At 42.3% G+C, this 17328-nt stretch overlaps 5 protein-coding genes across 11 annotated transcripts; 3 read left to right on the forward strand and 2 right to left on the reverse strand.

The window, feature by feature from the left end:
- The first annotated feature begins 180 nt into the window (after positions 1–180).
- Daao1 (D-amino acid oxidase 1) lies at positions 181–1915 on the forward strand. The gene is made up of 6 exons (XM_076806691.1): positions 181–374; positions 477–600; positions 745–890; positions 959–1115; positions 1166–1450; positions 1522–1915. Exons 1-6 carry the CDS (start codon positions 181–183, stop codon positions 1633–1635), a joined length of 1020 nt encoding a protein of 339 aa, XP_076662806.1. The 3' UTR covers positions 1636–1915.
- Mof (males absent on the first) lies at positions 1711–4581 on the reverse strand. Its single transcript, XM_076806686.1, has 7 exons — positions 4209–4581; positions 3521–3780; positions 3371–3461; positions 3164–3291; positions 2854–3084; positions 2534–2778; positions 1711–2467 (listed from the first exon to the last, which is right to left on the reverse strand). The coding sequence occupies exons 1-7, from the start codon at positions 4399–4401 to the stop codon at positions 2248–2250; spliced, it is 1368 nt and encodes a 455-aa protein (XP_076662801.1). The 5' UTR covers positions 4402–4581; the 3' UTR covers positions 1711–2247.
- Positions 4582–5804: 1223 nt separating this feature from the next.
- Mppe (Metallophosphoesterase) lies at positions 5805–9929 on the forward strand. 2 transcript variants are annotated; one of them, XM_076806689.1, is made up of 7 exons: positions 5805–6160; positions 6342–6551; positions 6661–6823; positions 6910–7041; positions 8028–8162; positions 8239–8470; positions 8554–9929. In XM_076806689.1, the coding sequence occupies exons 1-7, from the start codon at positions 6144–6146 to the stop codon at positions 8724–8726; spliced, it is 1062 nt and encodes a 353-aa protein (XP_076662804.1). In that variant the 5' UTR covers positions 5805–6143; the 3' UTR covers positions 8727–9929. The 2 variants fall into 2 exon arrangements, with proteins under 2 accessions (XP_076662804.1, XP_076662805.1); XM_076806690.1 differs by having other exon boundaries at positions 6424–6551.
- Positions 9930–10058: 129 nt separating this feature from the next.
- Positions 10059–12230, forward strand: LOC143366013 (DNA polymerase beta). Of its 2 annotated transcripts, none has more exons than XM_076806693.1 (6): positions 10059–10275; positions 10857–11056; positions 11142–11302; positions 11362–11656; positions 11715–11910; positions 11979–12230. In XM_076806693.1, the coding sequence occupies exons 1-6, from the start codon at positions 10209–10211 to the stop codon at positions 12062–12064; spliced, it is 1005 nt and encodes a 334-aa protein (XP_076662808.1). In that variant the 5' UTR covers positions 10059–10208; the 3' UTR covers positions 12065–12230. The 2 variants fall into 2 exon arrangements, with proteins under 2 accessions (XP_076662808.1, XP_076662807.1); XM_076806692.1 differs by having other exon boundaries at positions 10063–10275; positions 11970–12230.
- Positions 12231–12526: 296 nt separating this feature from the next.
- Positions 12527–17027, reverse strand: LOC143366007 (heparan-alpha-glucosaminide N-acetyltransferase). Of its 5 annotated transcripts, none has more exons than XM_076806683.1 (12): positions 16735–17027; positions 15720–15965; positions 15513–15646; positions 15331–15437; positions 15151–15260; positions 14985–15082; positions 14603–14710; positions 14291–14543; positions 13916–14213; positions 13700–13824; positions 13291–13474; positions 12527–12760 (listed from the first exon to the last, which is right to left on the reverse strand). In XM_076806683.1, exons 2-12 carry the CDS (start codon positions 15855–15857, stop codon positions 12582–12584), a joined length of 1734 nt encoding a protein of 577 aa, XP_076662798.1. In that variant the 5' UTR covers positions 15858–15965; positions 16735–17027; the 3' UTR covers positions 12527–12581. The 5 variants fall into 5 exon arrangements, with proteins under 5 accessions (XP_076662798.1, XP_076662797.1, XP_076662795.1 ...); XM_076806682.1 differs by lacking the exon at positions 16735–17027 and adding an exon at positions 16398–16583; XM_076806680.1 differs by lacking the exon at positions 16735–17027 and adding an exon at positions 16258–16583.
- Between the last annotated feature and the right edge of the window lie 301 nt (positions 17028–17328).

The raw sequence follows: 17328 nt of genomic DNA on the forward strand, positions 1-17328 counted from the left end.
TCGGCAGGCCTCGGCGTTAATAAACATAGTGCACACCGAACAACAAGAATCAGGTCAATGAAGATAACAGCTGACTGACGCAGACCATTCAGGCGTATCAGACGCTCCGGTCAAGTGCGATAAGTCTCTTTCGACGACTGCAAACATATTTGAAGGAAACAGTCTTTTCAGCAATCAATAATGGGAAAAATGAAAGTGGCCGTCGTTGGAGGTGGAGTAGTTGGTTTAACAACGGCTCTGCAGTTGCAACGTGAATTACATAACGCAGAAGTTACTGTTTTCGCTTCCGACTTCGAGAAAACAGTCAGCCATGTGGCTGCTGGGATATTTCGCGTCGGCTCGTCCTACTCTGGACCAACTGAACAAATAACGAGGTGCATAGACACAGACACGAGATCACTGATTATTTAACTAATAATCAATACAGTAATTTTTATACCGATATCTATATACTTTCCAATTAAAATTCTTCCCAGAGACTGGATACGAGACTCGTACGAATATTACGATGGCATACGGAAGACGCACGAAGCTTCGTTAGCGGGAGTAACTAGCGTCTCTGGTTACATTTTTGCTAATTCCTCTGCAGAGACTGTCAAGGTATATTTCCTTCGGAAGCATGATAATTGTATTCTATTTCACGAGGCTGTACATTTAATTCGAAATTACTTGCGTGTGTGCAATCGCTTTTAAACTGGATTGAATGGAGAGGAGAGCGTTGACCTTGTATTTTTAATTTTACAGAATCATTGGATAGAAGACTTGGTACCATTCTACAGAAAAGCCGCGGAAGAAGAATTTCAGCTAGTCGGAGGCAGCTGGAAGTATGGATCCTTCTTCACAACCCTCCTCACGGAATGCAAGCTGTACCTGCCATGGGCTCGTGAAAAGTAACAGACTAATTCCACGGAACGTTATTCTTTGAAATGAAAATTGAGGAGATTTCTCGCCTCTGCAGGTTGCAAGAGAGTGGTGTCAAACTTGCAGTAAAGAAATTTAGCTGCTTGAAGGAACTCGCTTCCGATTGGGACTTGATAATGAATTGCACAGGACTCGGCGCAAGAACTCTGTGCAACGACAGACGTTTAGTTTCTATGCGCGGTCAAGTAATCAAAGTACGTTTCTCTTTAAACATAGAATCCTACATTAACTGGTGAAATCTTAGGCAAAGGCACCGTGGGTCAAGACCTTCTTCTACGGAGAGCTGGACACTTACATTATACCGGGTTTCAATGGTGTCGTTACACTCGGCGGCTCGAGGAGCTTCGACTCTGAAAATACGAGCCTCTGTGGCCACGAATCGGCGGCGATTCGTGAGAGGTGCGAGAATTTCGTCCCAGCACTGAAAAAGGCCACGATCTTGAGGGAGGAAGTCGGCTTGAGGCCCCACAGGGAGAACAGCGTCAGAGTGGAGGCCGAACGCGTTGCGATCGGACTCTCTACAGCCATCGTTAGTTTCAGGAGTTTTATTAAACCTTCCACGTGATTTCATTATCATTGACGATGCGATCTGTGTTACAGCTGGTGCATAATTACGGGCACGGCGGATACGGGGTGTGCACCGCGCCCGGGACTGCTAAGTACGCTATAAAGCTGGCGAAGGAGATGCACAAGTCTTCTGTCGCGAAATTGTAGGAACCGCGTTTAACAAAACATTAACAGCTATCAACGTAATCATATTCGTGGGGGGATTCTGCGAGAAACGATTGCTCGTGGATATATGTGGTTTATTATTAACGAGTTTACAGAAGAAAGTCGTTAATAAGCGCTAATACTGCGTGGTATTATTGTTGTCAATCGTTTACGTGTGCAACACACTGTGCTCGTGCTTCTTCGGACTTCCCGGAGGAAGTCCTCGACTAAAGCGGTTTTTTTGTTCATCGTCGAACGAATACATGGTGTTTCGTAGCGTCGTCTCGTTCCTCTTTATCTTATTACATTGCCCAGATACAGAAACAGCAGAACTACAAGGAGAATCCTGGAGCGCCTATTCTCGTAGTTTCCGAACTCCGAAGACGCGTCGAAGCTAGGGCGAACGTGTTTCACCGGTGTCGTCTCCCAAACGAGGCTTGCACGCACGAGTGCGAATGAGGGCTGCAATGCATCGCGGAGGTGGTTGTTTAACAAACCCGGGGACATCCTTTGCAAACTCTACCGTGGCACAGTTGCCTGTCAAGTGTTTGTTAAACGCGTTTGAATCGTGACTCTCACGGTGATGAAATCCATTGTCTTTCCATCCGTTTCCCGTTACTTCTTGCCGGGCTTCACGTTTTTCCTGGGCGGCGCGCCCCATCGCAGCGCAGTGCTGTCCACCGTCAGCCGCGGTCGCTTATACTGGCTGCTCTTAATGTGCTCTTCAACTAGTTTAGGCGTCACGCAGATCACGTGCTGCCCCTTCCAGTACTTCACCATGTTCATGCTCTGCAGCGTCGATATTATGTCCGTCTGTGAAATGCTCGTCATCTGGCTGCAGATTAGAGGAATGGAAATTGTTTAGTTTGCTTTAGTTTCCTTAATCTGCTCGTAACTTCACCTCAAGTCTTTGATGCTGAGGGTGCCGCGGAAGTCTCTCAGAATCTCTAGAAGAATCCAACTCCAGTAGCTTCTGTAAGATAGCTTCCCCAAGTCGCTCAGTGGCTTCTCGGGGCTGCCAACAGTCTGTTCTATTTTGCTCAGCTCGTAACTGAAGGCGATCAGAAGCTTCCCGTACCCTTGCCTTTGGAATGGAGGTAAAGTTAGAATGCAGGCTACGTTGTTGCCGTCGGGTGATTCCTTCTCCTGCAAGCGAATTGAACGAGAAGGTTTATGTCGGGAATTAATTGCGAACAGGGGATATAGAAGATTGAATGGTACCTTCGAGAAATAGCCAACCAAATGCGCCCCGTGCTTATCGACTTCGCAGAGAATGTAAAAAAGGAATGGCTCCACGTCGAAGTACAAAGTTTTGTGGTCTAAGAACAGCTTCGCCAATAAGCACAGGTTCTGACAGTAGATTTTATGCTCTCTACCATCCACCTCCCAGATGCTCAGTGTTCCTTTCCGATATATTTCCTTGCCAACTGGCTGTCTGTGTGTACATTCGCTCTGGAATCAAGACGTTCGAACTATCGATCGAATCCTCGTCAAATTAAACACGTCGACGGAGCATTAGCTTGACCCTTACCATGTGATACCTGTACGTTTTCTCAAGACGCATGTACTTCAGGCAGTATTCACAGATCCACAGCTTAGGCTGCTTGCCATACTCCTCTGGGTACGGACTGAAGTACCAAGTATCGATTTCATACTTTCCTGGAAATGAACTTTTGAAAATAATGAGACCCTTTTCGCACATAAAGGTTAACAGTGGAAGAGAGGCATTGATGCTTACCAATTTGAATCTTGTCTATGTATTTCACTTTCGTTATGGCCTCGTGCTCCTTCTCCAACGCTGCAGTCGTGGGATCCATCTCGGCGTACGTCTGTAACAAAGAGCGCGATAGTTGACGCTGTTCGTAGAATTCCGTTCGCAAAGAAGTACCTTCTGTATGTGATTAATCTCATCGTGCCGCCTCTTCTGATTCCTCGTGATCTTGCGGTCCGAAGAATCAGCTAACAAATCAGCGCCAGAGTTTCTGTCGCCAGTCTTCCAGGTCCTGTCGGTCATGTCGAACCTGCTGGACATGATTCTGTCCCTTGGCACCCACTCGTCCAATCTCCTATTATGCCCCTCGTAGTGGACATAGTACTCGTAGTGACCTTCGCTGTCATTGTACCTTGTCTGAATAATCTCTGCGGGATCTGTGCGAAAAAGTAGAAAGAAAAAGAGTTTCCAATGATGCTCTGTACGCACCACCAACCACAAAATCAGAAAATAACTTTTCTCTCGTATCTCCTTGGAAGAAAATTCACGAAGTAACTAGTTAAATACTTCGACAGCCAATGAAGAAACTTGAGAAACCAGAAAACGAATCGAAGTAAAGTCCGTGGTCCTATATTAATGTTTAATCAATTTCTAAGACGATATCGAATAGAATCGCACATGACATAATGTTTACAAAACAAGGGCGACTCGTCGGCGGCAAGCCGGTAATACAAATACGAACGCGCGACGCGAAAAAAAGAAGCGTCGGGTAGAATTTCCGATATACGCGGGCGCGATTTTAAAAATATACGATCTAGGTGGGAACGTTATCGCTATCGTTCCGGTGTAATCGTGGGATATTTACGCCAAGAGTCGTCGGATCTGCGGACGAGGTAGTGCTCGCCTATATCGAGAGGCAGTTCCTCGAGGCTGTCCGCGTCATCGCCCGATCCCTTCCCGCCATTCGTCAACGTGTTCTCGCGCTTTTCTTGCTTCACCATCGTTTCCTTCGATCCCGTTGTGCAGTTCTCTTTAGTCCTCTGCTCGGGCTCGGCCATTTTCCGAGGTGCAAATCACTGGCCGGTGAGACGATATTCACCGCTGCGAACCGACCGAAAATAAATGAACATTTCACTCGCTGATGCAACGCGACCGGAACGGCCATGAAATTCTCCGAAATTCTCCACGGCGTATATCATATACGCGTGAAGCAGCGGTACCTGGGTGCTCGCCACTAGGAGGCGTCTCAACTGAGCCCGTTCTCGCTAGTTCTTGCTTCTTAAACTGATTCATATACGCGGTGTCACAAAAATACAGAGTTAAAGTTTAGGATCGTGTTCTACGGTGTTCTGCTGAGTTTAAGGATGAAGGGGCATGTAAATATGGGAATGGACTCATTACGTGAGTTTTTCAACGTGTTCGATAATATATTTCAGTACTTTCTTCGAGGAAGTAGGGTACGTGTCCTGATTACGATGCTTTGACGCCGACTTGCTTACTTTAATTTTGCTTGGTGAAAATTTATATTGGTTTTTTGAACCTTTCCCTTTATCAAAGCAATTTTTCGGGTTAAAAATGTTAATTTTTCATATTTTTTTAATTGAAATAAAAATGCAACCTTCTCGATTGTAACACATACATTAATAGTTTAACTTACTTAAGAAAAATTCTTTCCTTATTTATTTATACGAGTTTTTCTGTACGGCTTCTTTAAGTATAAAGGCACCGTAATGGGGACGGGGCACCGTAATCGGGACACGTACCCTATACAAGTATACAAAAATTGTTTATACTTAGGGCGGTATTCTCAGTCGCTACTTATTCTTAAGCAAATGCTTAAGCATGCGGCATCTTCTATTAATCTAGTAGCTAGTAAAGGTTGCTGAATGCTTAAGCATTTGCTTAAGAATAAGTAGCGACTGAGAATACCGCCCTTGAAGTTTATTCAGTTATTTCTGTCACACCCTGTGTATGCAAGTTCCGCTCCACGCATAAATGTCCCTAGCGTCTGAGGCAGGATCTAGGTTAGGTGAGCATTAGCGAGAGGCTATTAGTAGCTTCAGGACGTAACGGATTCTATAATTTTCATCGATTTTCTTTAATTTTTATTCTGCTCTCCACTTATTCGTAATCCATGTTTTTCACAAACTGGTATACATAAGTAACCAGATCGTTGGAAGATTATTAAAATTTGTCGGAAGTGACGTCATTCTTCTTTTCTCTTTTCCGCGGCGACATTCAAATCACAAGTAGACGTTTTCGTCGCGGTTGAGCATCATCCAGATAAATGTATATCTGAATTAATATTAATATATTATTATATTTACAAATGGTGCTCGAAATACTTCAAATTTCACTCGAATTTATTTATTTCTCGATTATTCGTAAATAAAGGAAAAGAAGAATGGGATTATCGGTGATGTCATGACGTCTGCCTCTATCTACAGTGAAATATGTAGCGCTTCATAAATATCGATTTTTTTTTCGAAGCGAGCACGATTCAAACGGAATCGTGTTCGACTCGTTTCTTTTCCAAACGTAAATAGAACCCGCGATCCACCGTTTATTGATCCTCCGATCGCGCGGAACGTTTAAGCGCGGTGATCGGGAACATGAGCAGCTGGTGGAACTTAAACTCGCTTAATCTTATAACCCTAAGTTAATTAGATTATCGCGTGTCACGGAAGAACGGGATCATGTCAGAGGTTCTTTGCACTGCGAGCGATATGGTTAAACACACGCTGATCTACTTCGGCTGTAAGATCACCAATGTTATTAAACGACAGTAGAAATCTTAGAAATGTTACGGCGAAACAGGTAAAGTCCACCTATTATGTAACCGTTGCTACGTACACAAATTGCCTTTAGCTAAGTTTCTTAATGACACGAGCATGAAGTGGTTTGTTGTCGATCCCAAAACTCCGTAGAGAGTGTTCGCAGCAAGTTTAAGCGTTGCCCGTCTGTCAGACATCTTTGTCAACGAATTTCATTGTAACAGATTAAAGAACAGAGCGATCGCCATTGGCTTCGTCGTTCTAGTTGCTGTGATTTATAACGAATTTCTGGTCTACGATGTACAGAAATTCAAGTGGTCCCGGCGCGATTGCTCCGAGTGCGTCAAAGTACTGCTCGTCGCCGACCCACAGATACTGGGCGATAAAAAAGAAATGTATTTTGGATCTTGGATAGCGCAGTGGGACAGCGATAGGTACGGACGAACGTCGGTTTGTAGAATTAGCTGCCTCGTAAAGATCCCGACAGCCTCCAGAGACTCTGAGCATTGACCTCGGTTTTGTTCCACAGTATCTTATTTCCAGGTACTTGAAAAAGTCCTTCTCGAGAGCCCTGGACCACTCTCAGCCTCACGTCGTCGCGTTCTTGGGAGACCTTATGGACGAAGGTCACATTGCGACTGCGGAAGACTTTAAGGGGTACAAAAGGAGACTAGATTCTATATTCGAAATGCCTGAACACATAATGGTATAATTATAGTCACCGCAAAACTCTCTGGTTCTATATCGCCACTGTAGTGGCTGTGCTACATCTGCAAATATTTTTCTGTTCAGAAAATTTATTTACCAGGTGATAATGACATCGGAGGCGAAGAGGACTCTGTCTCGTTTAATATACATAACAGATTCAATTTCGCGTACACGCAACCAGATACTTTAGTTTATAAGACGGTAACATTTTTCAAGGTAACAAGATATATACATAATAGGGTGTTTCATATTATAGGGTTAAATTTAAAATATTACATTTTTTTTTACTTTGCTCACGCCCTGATTCCTATTAATATAAAACGAATATCTGACAAATTTTAGGAAGATTGAGTAATATTTAGAGGTTTCACACTTTGCACACTAAATAATATGTAGTAGGCTAAGGAAACACGATTTCCAATGATAATCATTATTATTCTCAAGTCCTTAAAAAAGAAACTAAACTTCAAAGAAGACTTAGATAAATTTACATATTATTATTATTATTGTTCACACCTATAAAAATTCTGTACCTTATTATTTTACCCGCATTTTTAAAAATTGAAAAAGCGAAAATATGTGGGGTAGACCGCGGGCAGTAGTAACAGGGGGGCGAATGTAACACGCTAATATCTTAAAAGTTCAAAAGCATGGTCGGGGGCGATTGTAATATCGGCAGTCGGGGTCGGTTAATAAAGCGTCGGTTAGGTAAAGAAGGCAAATAATATTGTCTTGTTTGCATAGAATCCATGCACTGTTACAACCGACCCGGGGTCAGAGACGGTTGCATCGCGTTACACTGTAACGTTGGGGCTATAACACTCCGCTTCTCATTTTTTTATTAATAACTTAGGTATTACTTGACATACAGTGAAACTGTTCTGACTCAATAATGTCAGATACCTAAGTAACATTTCTGTATAAGAGTTTTTGTTGTAAATGTAGCAGTTCCTGCGTAATCGTATTCCCAAGTCAAAGTGTTACTACCGCCGCAGACCTACCCTAGTGATAAAACTGTGCAATCCCTAAATATTATTAAATTTGTCTAAAATTTGGCATACAAATCACTTAGATGAATAGAACCAAGGGGGCGAGCAAAGTTATATGAAAATAGCACCTTTGGAAAATTGAAACACCCTGATACATAAGAAGCCTTTCTAAGTTCTATGAACAGATCGTAAGACGTTCGCTTCGCTCGGCAGGTGAACAGATTGACTCATTCGATGCCGGATGCCCCGAAAGATGCCTTTCTAAATGACTACGCGGAGAGAAACACCACAAACGTGGTGCTCAGTCATATGCCTTTACTATTCATGCCTGGTACTTTTGTCCAAAATGTAAGGGGACTTTGTGCTGACCCTGCAAAGTAATTTCGTTTGTTTTTAATCGTCTGATATTATGTCGCGACGATAGGTACTGAAAGAATTGTCGCCACAAATTATTTTTACTGCGCACGAGCATAAGGCCATGCATATCAGTTTGGATACCGCGACAGACCAGTTGAGCGAAATATGGATCTTGCCTCCTCGCGAGACGCCAATGTACCAATTAAGGATGGACGTAGGTGACATTCACGAAGTGCAAATACCCACTTGCTCGTACAGGATGGGTACTCCTCATACAGGATACGGACTAGCGTATATTGGTAAAAGGGACTTCGAATTTATTCAACTATTATGTTGTTGATCTTTGGTTTCTTTAGTTGTCGTTTCTTTTTTTTTGTCACAGATACTCAAGAGAAGACAGTAGAGTTTACGATTCTGTGGCTGCCAGGAAGATTCCCGCAATTGTGGATTTACGTCTTCGTTGGAATATTTATTCTTGCCTTCACTATTTTCGTTTATATCTCCAGTTACTGCGTAAAGAGCCATGCAGCTTATAGTCGTATGTCTTCTATCTAACGTAGCGTGTAATTAACCATGTCGCGAGCCCCTAATATCAATGACAACTTGACATTAGACACGAGGTAAAAAGATCCGTCCAATACAATGTGATTCTGCTACCATCTATGTCAAGTTTCGAAAGGAAGATGATGGTCACTTAACAATTCAGGACTTAAAAGCGTGGAAAGATCGTCTCGCTATCAGACACGAACAGACTACTTCTTAGAAAATGTTCCTAACATCTAGACCTTGTACTTAGTAGTTTCTGATTAACAACCGAATTCTTAGGCAGTCTACTTATGCTTTCAACCGAGAATCCACTTAATTAACACTTAGGATTCCCTGGAAAGAACGTCGTGTACATGTAAAAACGATGCCAAACTTAGTTGTCGTATATACATGTAGATCTTAAGTTATAAGCAGAGTTGGGCATTATCTGTCTACATATATAAAATAAGAAGTGACTGACTGACTGACTCATCAACGCCCAGTTCAAACCGTTTAACCTAGGAACATGAAATTTGGAAGGTACATTGTTTTCGTGACGTAGGCGCCCACTAAGGAAGGATTTTTGGAAATTTCGTCCCCAAGGGGGTGAAAAGGAGTAAACTGTGTTTTCCCGGATTCCTTAATATCTCTTAGGCCCGATTAGATATCAACTTGGTTCTTACTCACAAAGATTGTCCACATAAGTACCTAAAAATCAATTTCAGGATTTTGCTCTAATCAACCCCTAAGGGGGTGTTGAAGAGGGGTAAAATGTGTTTTCATGGAATCCTTAATATCTCTTAGGCTCGAAGCGAAGCGCGGGTATATTTTGCTAGGTGGGAATCAAAATTTCGAATAAAACGAAGCTTTTCGAGAATAACGAATAAAAAATTATTCGTTATTCTCAAATAACTTCGTTTTATTCGCAAAACTTATTCGAATAATGCCTAACTCTGATTATAAGGGTGACACCGAGTAGCTTCTACATAATTTACAAGTTTCTATCGTCGGTCGTGTTTCATGAGACAGTATTTGCTATAAATGTTTATGAAGTCGATGCTACAGAAAGATAACTATATTTCTCCCGTTTAACCGAAGTGTATTAAAATTGTAACATAATTGTTGAGCAAAGATTCCTTTTAGGAGAGATGATATATATATATGTATATATATATATATTTGCGTGTAAAATTGTATATGCCTGTTTGCCCGAAATAAACGTTACACGTTGAAGCTTGCCTCATTTTTTGCGAATGTTTCTAGCTACGGAAGAAACGCTCCCACGACGATTTGAAACGTCCAATCGCAAGCTATTGCGCCAGTAGCCTTTTACGCAGAAATGAAAACACAGAAGCACGTGTGACTGCAGTTGCGCATGCGCTGGCGGGTAACGTCAGTGTGCCAGTTCCAATGGGCACGTTTTGCGTCGTTTTGGAGGTAAATTGATCGGTGAAGTTGGGCAAGCTGAACCCGTTGTTTTTACGCAGATTTTGTATTACTTTCTTAAACACGATGGGGAAACGAAAAGCCACTGATAACGCAGGAAATCCAAATCAGGATTTATGCGATTTCCTGATAGGTATGTATATACATTATTACGTTTTATTGTTTTGTATTGTACTGTAGTTTATATCTTCCTTCAAATTTTTGTAATATTAACAAGGCACGATCCCCAATCCAGTAATTAAAGAAAAATATGAAACTTTGGGGGTATGTAAACAATATATATGTAGGTATGTATTCCGCAAATTTTTTTTACTCCTGAAAATCCGAGTGTTTTCCGATTTTGTGTTACAACTCGCGAACTATAAGAACCTGTAAGTTACCAAATGATAGTCCTAAATAAAAGAAGTAACTTTCGTCTGAAAACTTTTTTTCTATCTCTTACAATTCGCGAGTAATAACACAAAATCGGAAAATTTTCAGACGTCGATTTCACCCTCTTGGAGTGAATTAGAGCCGCAAAAAAAATTGCGTAATACATACCTATGTATCCTTTACATATCCCCAAAGTTTTATATTTTTTTGAATTTCTGGGTTGGAGATCTTGCTTCGTAAGTCTCTTAGTACTCTTGAGTAATAGAATGTTCATCTTTAATTAGCTTCTAATTTTAAGTTTCGTGAAACAACTGAATGTTTGTTACAAATTTATAATTACAGAATTGGCGAACTTCGAGAAGAATGTCACTAAGAATATATACAAGCACAATGCTTATCGTAAAGCCGCTGGTACGCTGAGCGGCTTGCCGGAGAGAGTGAAGAGCGGCGCCGAGGCTAAGAAGTTGCCAGGGATCGGCGAGAAGATAGCGAAGAAAATCGACGAGTTCCTTGATACTGGGAAGTTACGGAAACTGGAAGATGTATTTATTTCGAAGCGTTTGCTTGATACTGGAATGCGTTACAGTTTCTTGCTGCATCGATTCTTTAAATTTCATATCTGTTTAGATTAATAAGGACGAAGGCAACGTCGCGATTAACTTGTTAACGCGCGTGTCTGGCATTGGACCTGCGAAAGCGAAGGAACTAGTGGATGCTGGCATCAAAACTTTGGACGACTTGAGAAAGCACCAGGACAAGCTGAACCATCATCAGAAGATTGGTCTCAAGTATGATGGAATAACAGAATTGATTGTTTTCTTCTGTAGTAATGGATATTTTTCCCCAGGTATTTCGAAGATTTTGAGAAAAGAATTCCAAGGAAGGAAATCGAGCGCCTCGAAGCGATTATGAAAGACGCTATTGCAAACCTGGACGAAAAATACATTGTAACGATCTGTGGAAGTTATAGGCGTGGTAAGGAGGAAAGCGGAGACATCGATGTCTTGCTGACACATCCGGGGTACACTTCTGCACAAATGGAACTGAAGAAGAAAATTTCACTCTTAAAGAATGCTGTGGATTGCTTCAAGAAGACGAAATTGATTGTCGATACAATATCTCTTGGGGCATCAAAATTTATGGTACGCTAACGTTGCAAGTTACGTCGAGCTTTTATATCTTAGGGTTGCTTGCTTCTAGGGTGTCTGTAAATTTCCAAACGACACGAGCAAACCATTCAGGAGACTCGATGTTAGACTGGCACCTTACGATCAGTACTACTGCGCTGTTCTTTATTTTACTGGCAGTGACCTTTTCAATAAAAACATGAGGGCACACGCGTTGGAAAAGAAGTACACCTTGAACGAGTATGCTTTGAAGCGTCTTACGCCCGAGGGTACGTTAAACTGTTCCAGAAATAACGACAGTATTACGCGAGCGTACAATTTATTATAGGACTACCAGGAGAGGCAGAGGACGTCACATGCGAAGAAGATATTTTTCGTATTTTAGGGTTGCCTTACAAAGAACCGAAGGACAGAAACGCATGAACAGCGCGTGGTGGTATTTATCTATCCTGTACTTATATTTCTACGCTACTCAAGTAAGTTATCATTCTCAGGTTGAATGCTAAAACTCATTGAACGCAAAGCGTGATTAAAATATTTATTACGTTTATTTATAAAAAAAAATAAAATATAACGTTTAAAGTAATCATTCAAGATGAAATCTGTTACTTTCCTATGTTTCGTTTCGTTCTCTTTATATTCTTTTACACTTAAGGGGCCCAGTGGAAAACCGGCACACGCCACATGTACATAAATTTTCGTTAATTTGTTCCTGCGATGTAATGTTTAAAATAACTACAATTTCGCAGCGTGCTTCCTATAAAAATGATGTTTCTTTCAACTTGCTTCCCTGTAAAATCATAAAACGGCGGCATGTGCCTGCTTTCCACTGGGTCCCTCAATTAGTTTCAGACGAGCTGCAGAAACTGAGAATCACGAGAAATGTTTAGTACACAGGCAGTTTGTAGACGTTTTAATATGATAACCCCGCGTGTACTTTCTATACAGTTATAATGATGTCCTTCCGGTACAGAATGTACGCGATTATAGTCCACAGAGCTGTCGTCCATAAATTCATAGCGAGAACCGACGCGTGCGTGGGAGAAGCTATCTCCCATGCCCACGGGAATAGATGTTTCGTTAGCACGTGACCCACGTACAGAAAAATCGGATTTGTCCCTGTAACAAACGACACGTCACATTATACTACCCTTTGAAGAGTGACAGAAAATTCGTCGCGCATTTTGACGAAGCGTGGTAAGCGAAGTAATTAATAATAATAATAGAGATGTGTGAGAATCCGAGAATGGCGGAAACCCGATCCGTACCCACCTCGGGTTTCCGAAAATTTCGAGATTCTCGAGAGAGTCGGGAGTCTCGAAAGTGTTGGGATTTCCGAAAATGTCAAGGACCCGTTTAATAAATAAGACATCATACATTCAACGCATCGTAAGAAAAATTGTAGAAACGTTATTGATTTTCCGAAGTACAATTATCGGTCAGTCCTAATAATACGAATTCCGACACTTTCGGGAATCCCGAAACTCTCGAGAACCCGTCCCGATCCCGAGAAAAATTCTCGTCCCGACCCGACATTTTCGGGTTCTTGCACACCTTTAATAATAATTAATTGTCGCTGCGCTTCGGTCATTTATTTATAAACTTTTCTCTTCGCTGCGCCAAAATGCACGACGGCCTGAATACTGTACCAGCGTAAATAAACGGCGCTCCACTCCAGAGTTGTTTATAATCGATAAGGAGGTACAGGATCGTGAATAAGAGGAAAGCAGAGCTAGAACAAGCCAGAACGAACGACAACGTCATCATCCTCTTGCTGAGTGGTATCGCTCCCCCTTGTTGCTCATAGTTGCATAGAAATCCAGCAATAATGCCCTGGAAGAAAGTAGCATTGTTTACAGGCTTCTGGAAACCTGGTGGTCTCTAGAGCTGTTTGGGTACTCGAATTCGGGTAATCCAGTTCTTCCGGGCGGCTCGAAACGATTCGGAGTACCCGGATTTTTCGGGTACCCTGCTCGGTCTGAATTTCAAGCCGCCCGAATATTCGAACACTCGAACAGCCCTAGTGGTCTCGTATAAAGTCTGTAGAAAATTGCTTACTGTAAGCAGCGCCCATAATATCCATCTGACTGCTCTAGAGTTACACTGATAGTAAACCAACAGTATCTTGCCAGCGTGAACACCCATGTAAACGATTAATATCGCCGATACGGTGTTCATTAGTCCTGCAATTTAAAAAAAGAATATTCTTCTTTCTGCTTCACAGACTCTCTTAACTTTCTATTCTTCGACATAATGTGTAGTTGTGTAACGTGCCTTCTGGATCGTAACGCAAAATGGTACCGTACACGGAGTTGTTAGTTTTCGAGTACATGTGATCGCCAAAGATCGATCTGTCTATGTAGCCTGCTGCGCCCGCGGTGCAGTTTATGTACTTCCCACGATGATCGTATTCTCCACCGGGCCCCAAGTAGCCCCTCGGACAACCCGGTACAGATAGCAGGAAAGTGATCAACGTGTGTATAGCCAGAATACATATCATTACTACCCACTGAGGCCAGCTATCCAAGATATCTCCGAGCATCGCGAAACGGCCGAACTGAGTCAAGGTATTCTAATAAGTTATCTGCACAGACGGCCATCGAGTGAATAGAAATAGGGGGATTGCGACGAAAACGATTGTACGCGAACCTGAGAGTGGGGCTTCATGAAAATTGTTTCCAGCGTGGCGCACACGAAATAAGATACCGCCAGCAATTGGAGGACACCAGGGAAGCGAAGGTCGCTCAAGGATTTGCTCTCCATCGAGTTCAACATTAATCCAAGGAGTATCAGCGTGAACGTTCGTTGAAGGCAGCGCAAAGTTATTCTGACGCGCGTAATTGTTACGCGAAGTTCAGCGCGCTTCGATATCGTTATTGCCAGGCCCATGATCCACGCGAACCTGTAAGTTCATTGTCTTTTCAGAGTGGTAAATATTAGACACGAATGCGAACGGCTCACCAGGGAAGTACCAAGTCTGCGACAGTGAGGCCGAACCACGCGCTGTGATTGAAGAATACATATTGTCCACCGCCATTGTTGACAAATATCATCAATAGTATGGAGATTCTGGAAAAATAAAGTTGAAGGCATGTCTGAAATGAGAAGTACTGTGCCCCGATGGAAAGAAGTCGCTCGAGAAACTCTAGGGTCCGAACATCAGGTCTGAACAGTACATCCTTATTGGCCGGCGCGACAACGTCGACGAATTCAAAGTAAGCGAACGGGACACGGGCGGCGGGAGCCAATGCGAGCGAAGAACCCTCTTGCACCTGTGACATTTCAACCGACTTCTTTCCATCGGGCCACAGTACATGCAGTGCGTGTGAGAATATATGGATACCCTCTAAACGTGTCCACCGATTGTATTCTAATACTGCATCTCGTAATTCTAATCAGCGAGTGTGTGGCGCTCTCGGTCTCCTGGAGCCTGTCTAAATCCTGAAGCGAAATCAATCGAATGAGAACAATGAATCCAGCGAAAAGTAGCTCAATTGTACTGCGCTTACATCATGCACGTTATCAGGTGACAGCTTTCCCCTTATCACTCTTACGATGACCTTTGACGTTGCCCACAAACTGGCTAGTAGAATAGCTATCATAAACGCTACGAGGATCGCTGTGGAAACAATTGATTAATAATATTTCACGGCTAATTAAGACCAGTCGCTATAGAATTCATAACTTACGAAGATAGCTTTCACTCGGCTGGCGTATCACGTAAACGTCGGAACACAATTGCTCGGATGATATATTCCACCCGTAACTACCGTGTTCTTTGAAGTTGTACGTTGTGCTGGGGGGCAGATACCGCAAATAATTACACGGTTGATTAAAGGTAATGCTCGAGGAAAAAGATAAAGGCGCTTACTGGCAATACTCTAGGTTCGGAGTATCCGATTGATTTTTGTCGGTTCTATAAAATATATGCAACGGGTGTTTCGTGCTTACTACCAAGTTCCTGCTGCTTCGCTTCGGCAAAACAGCTTTTAACATACCAGAGCCCTGCGAACATGATTTACAAGAGTATGAGAGGTATGTCTGCAGCAAGTTGATCCGAAAGAACACGAATACGTACCCAATAAGCTTCCCATGGTATCGAGTAAAATAAAACAGGGAAATAGTACAAATTTAAAATATTAAAGCAGGCTTCGTCTATTCCAAGCGAAACATTTGCGCATGGATTCAGATCCGCGCTCTGCATGTTGAGGGACATATATTCCAGCGTGCCAAACTTATTTGCACTTGTTACACTCGTACAAAAATTTATGCTCTCGCGAGCGCTCACGTAACTCGTTCTATGGAATATAGGAGGAAGTCATTCCTGAAATCAAATACAGTTTAGTGGAATACGAGGAGGGGTAAAGCTGTTCACCACGCACTCTACGCGTACACAACTTTTACTGCTTCGATAAATGAGATTTCTCCGAGCACCCCTTCGACGTGAAAATTAAAATTGAGATTCAAACTCGAACGTAAGACTCATAATTGCCGTCGGGTGATACAATCAAGTTTTCGTGAACTTATTCTTGGAGTCAATTAGAAACGTGATCCAACAAGTAGGCTTTCTCTCTTTTATCTCTCTGGCCTTAACGAGGTATTTACACGGAACGTACAATCAGAGTTTATCGAACAGGTTCGAACATTAACGTCAATCCAGTAGCTGGCGCATATACGATTAAGCGTTCCGATCGCGACGCGACATTACAAAACGAACGCAACGACAACGCGTTACAACGCAGTTCGGTGGAGTAACCTCGTGACTAATGTGGACGATGCGTTCGTAGGTTCGTACAGGGAAACGACGCGAAAGCGGTGCTAAATTTGCAGCCACTGTCGTCGCAATTGCGTAATTCGACTGCATAAGAAATAAAAAAGAATTATTATCGTCCGTTGCACCGTCCGGCGGAATATGGGATATGACTCGTGCTGGACAATAGTGGTATTCCCCTACTTTTGACAGTGTTGGTGGGAATGTGTGCACGCGAGTGGGCGTGCACGCATTTCTCCGGTGCGTTTTAATCGAATGCATAGATATTTGCGTGGATGATGCGCTTGTAAGGTTAACCTCAATTTCGCTTCCGGTTCTTTACCTGTTTAATTAATAATAGAGGTATACGGGAAATGTTGGTTCGTTCGAAATATTTTCTGAGGTTTCTCGATAATCTTATTAAAAGGTGCGAAGACAATTTAAGGGCACTGTAGTGTTATTGTTGGGCTACCGGTATTCTTCGCGGTATGCTTCTTTTGTTTTTGGTGGAACTGTAAGGGAGTTACATACGCAACGTTCGAAATATATTCGGTATGAATCTTGGAACAATTGTAAAGAATTTGCAAGTGTATGGGTAGCTATTTAGATTAAGTAGTTCTTTCGTGGCAACTGTCAGTTCGAGTTCGTGTGATTTCGAATTGCATGTAAACAGGGTGATAAGAGTACTACGTGAATCAGGCGATTGTCTGTTTTATTGTCGAACTGCTGGAACTGTTTGAATGGAACATTGTTTTTAAAAATTCATGGCCTTCTTTGAGGAAGAGTATATTAATAATATCAGACTTATAACATTTATCTGTTAACGAAAGTAGAATAAGAAACTTAATATCCCATTACTTTTCATATCAATATGGAAACATTAATTAGCATAGTTCCATGTAAAACAGTTATGTGAACTGAAAGTATAACTCGAACA

This window comes from Andrena cerasifolii, chromosome 2, assembly GCF_050908995.1.
Source record: "Andrena cerasifolii isolate SP2316 chromosome 2, iyAndCera1_principal, whole genome shotgun sequence".
Classification (NCBI taxonomy): domain Eukaryota; kingdom Metazoa; phylum Arthropoda; class Insecta; order Hymenoptera; family Andrenidae; genus Andrena; species Andrena cerasifolii.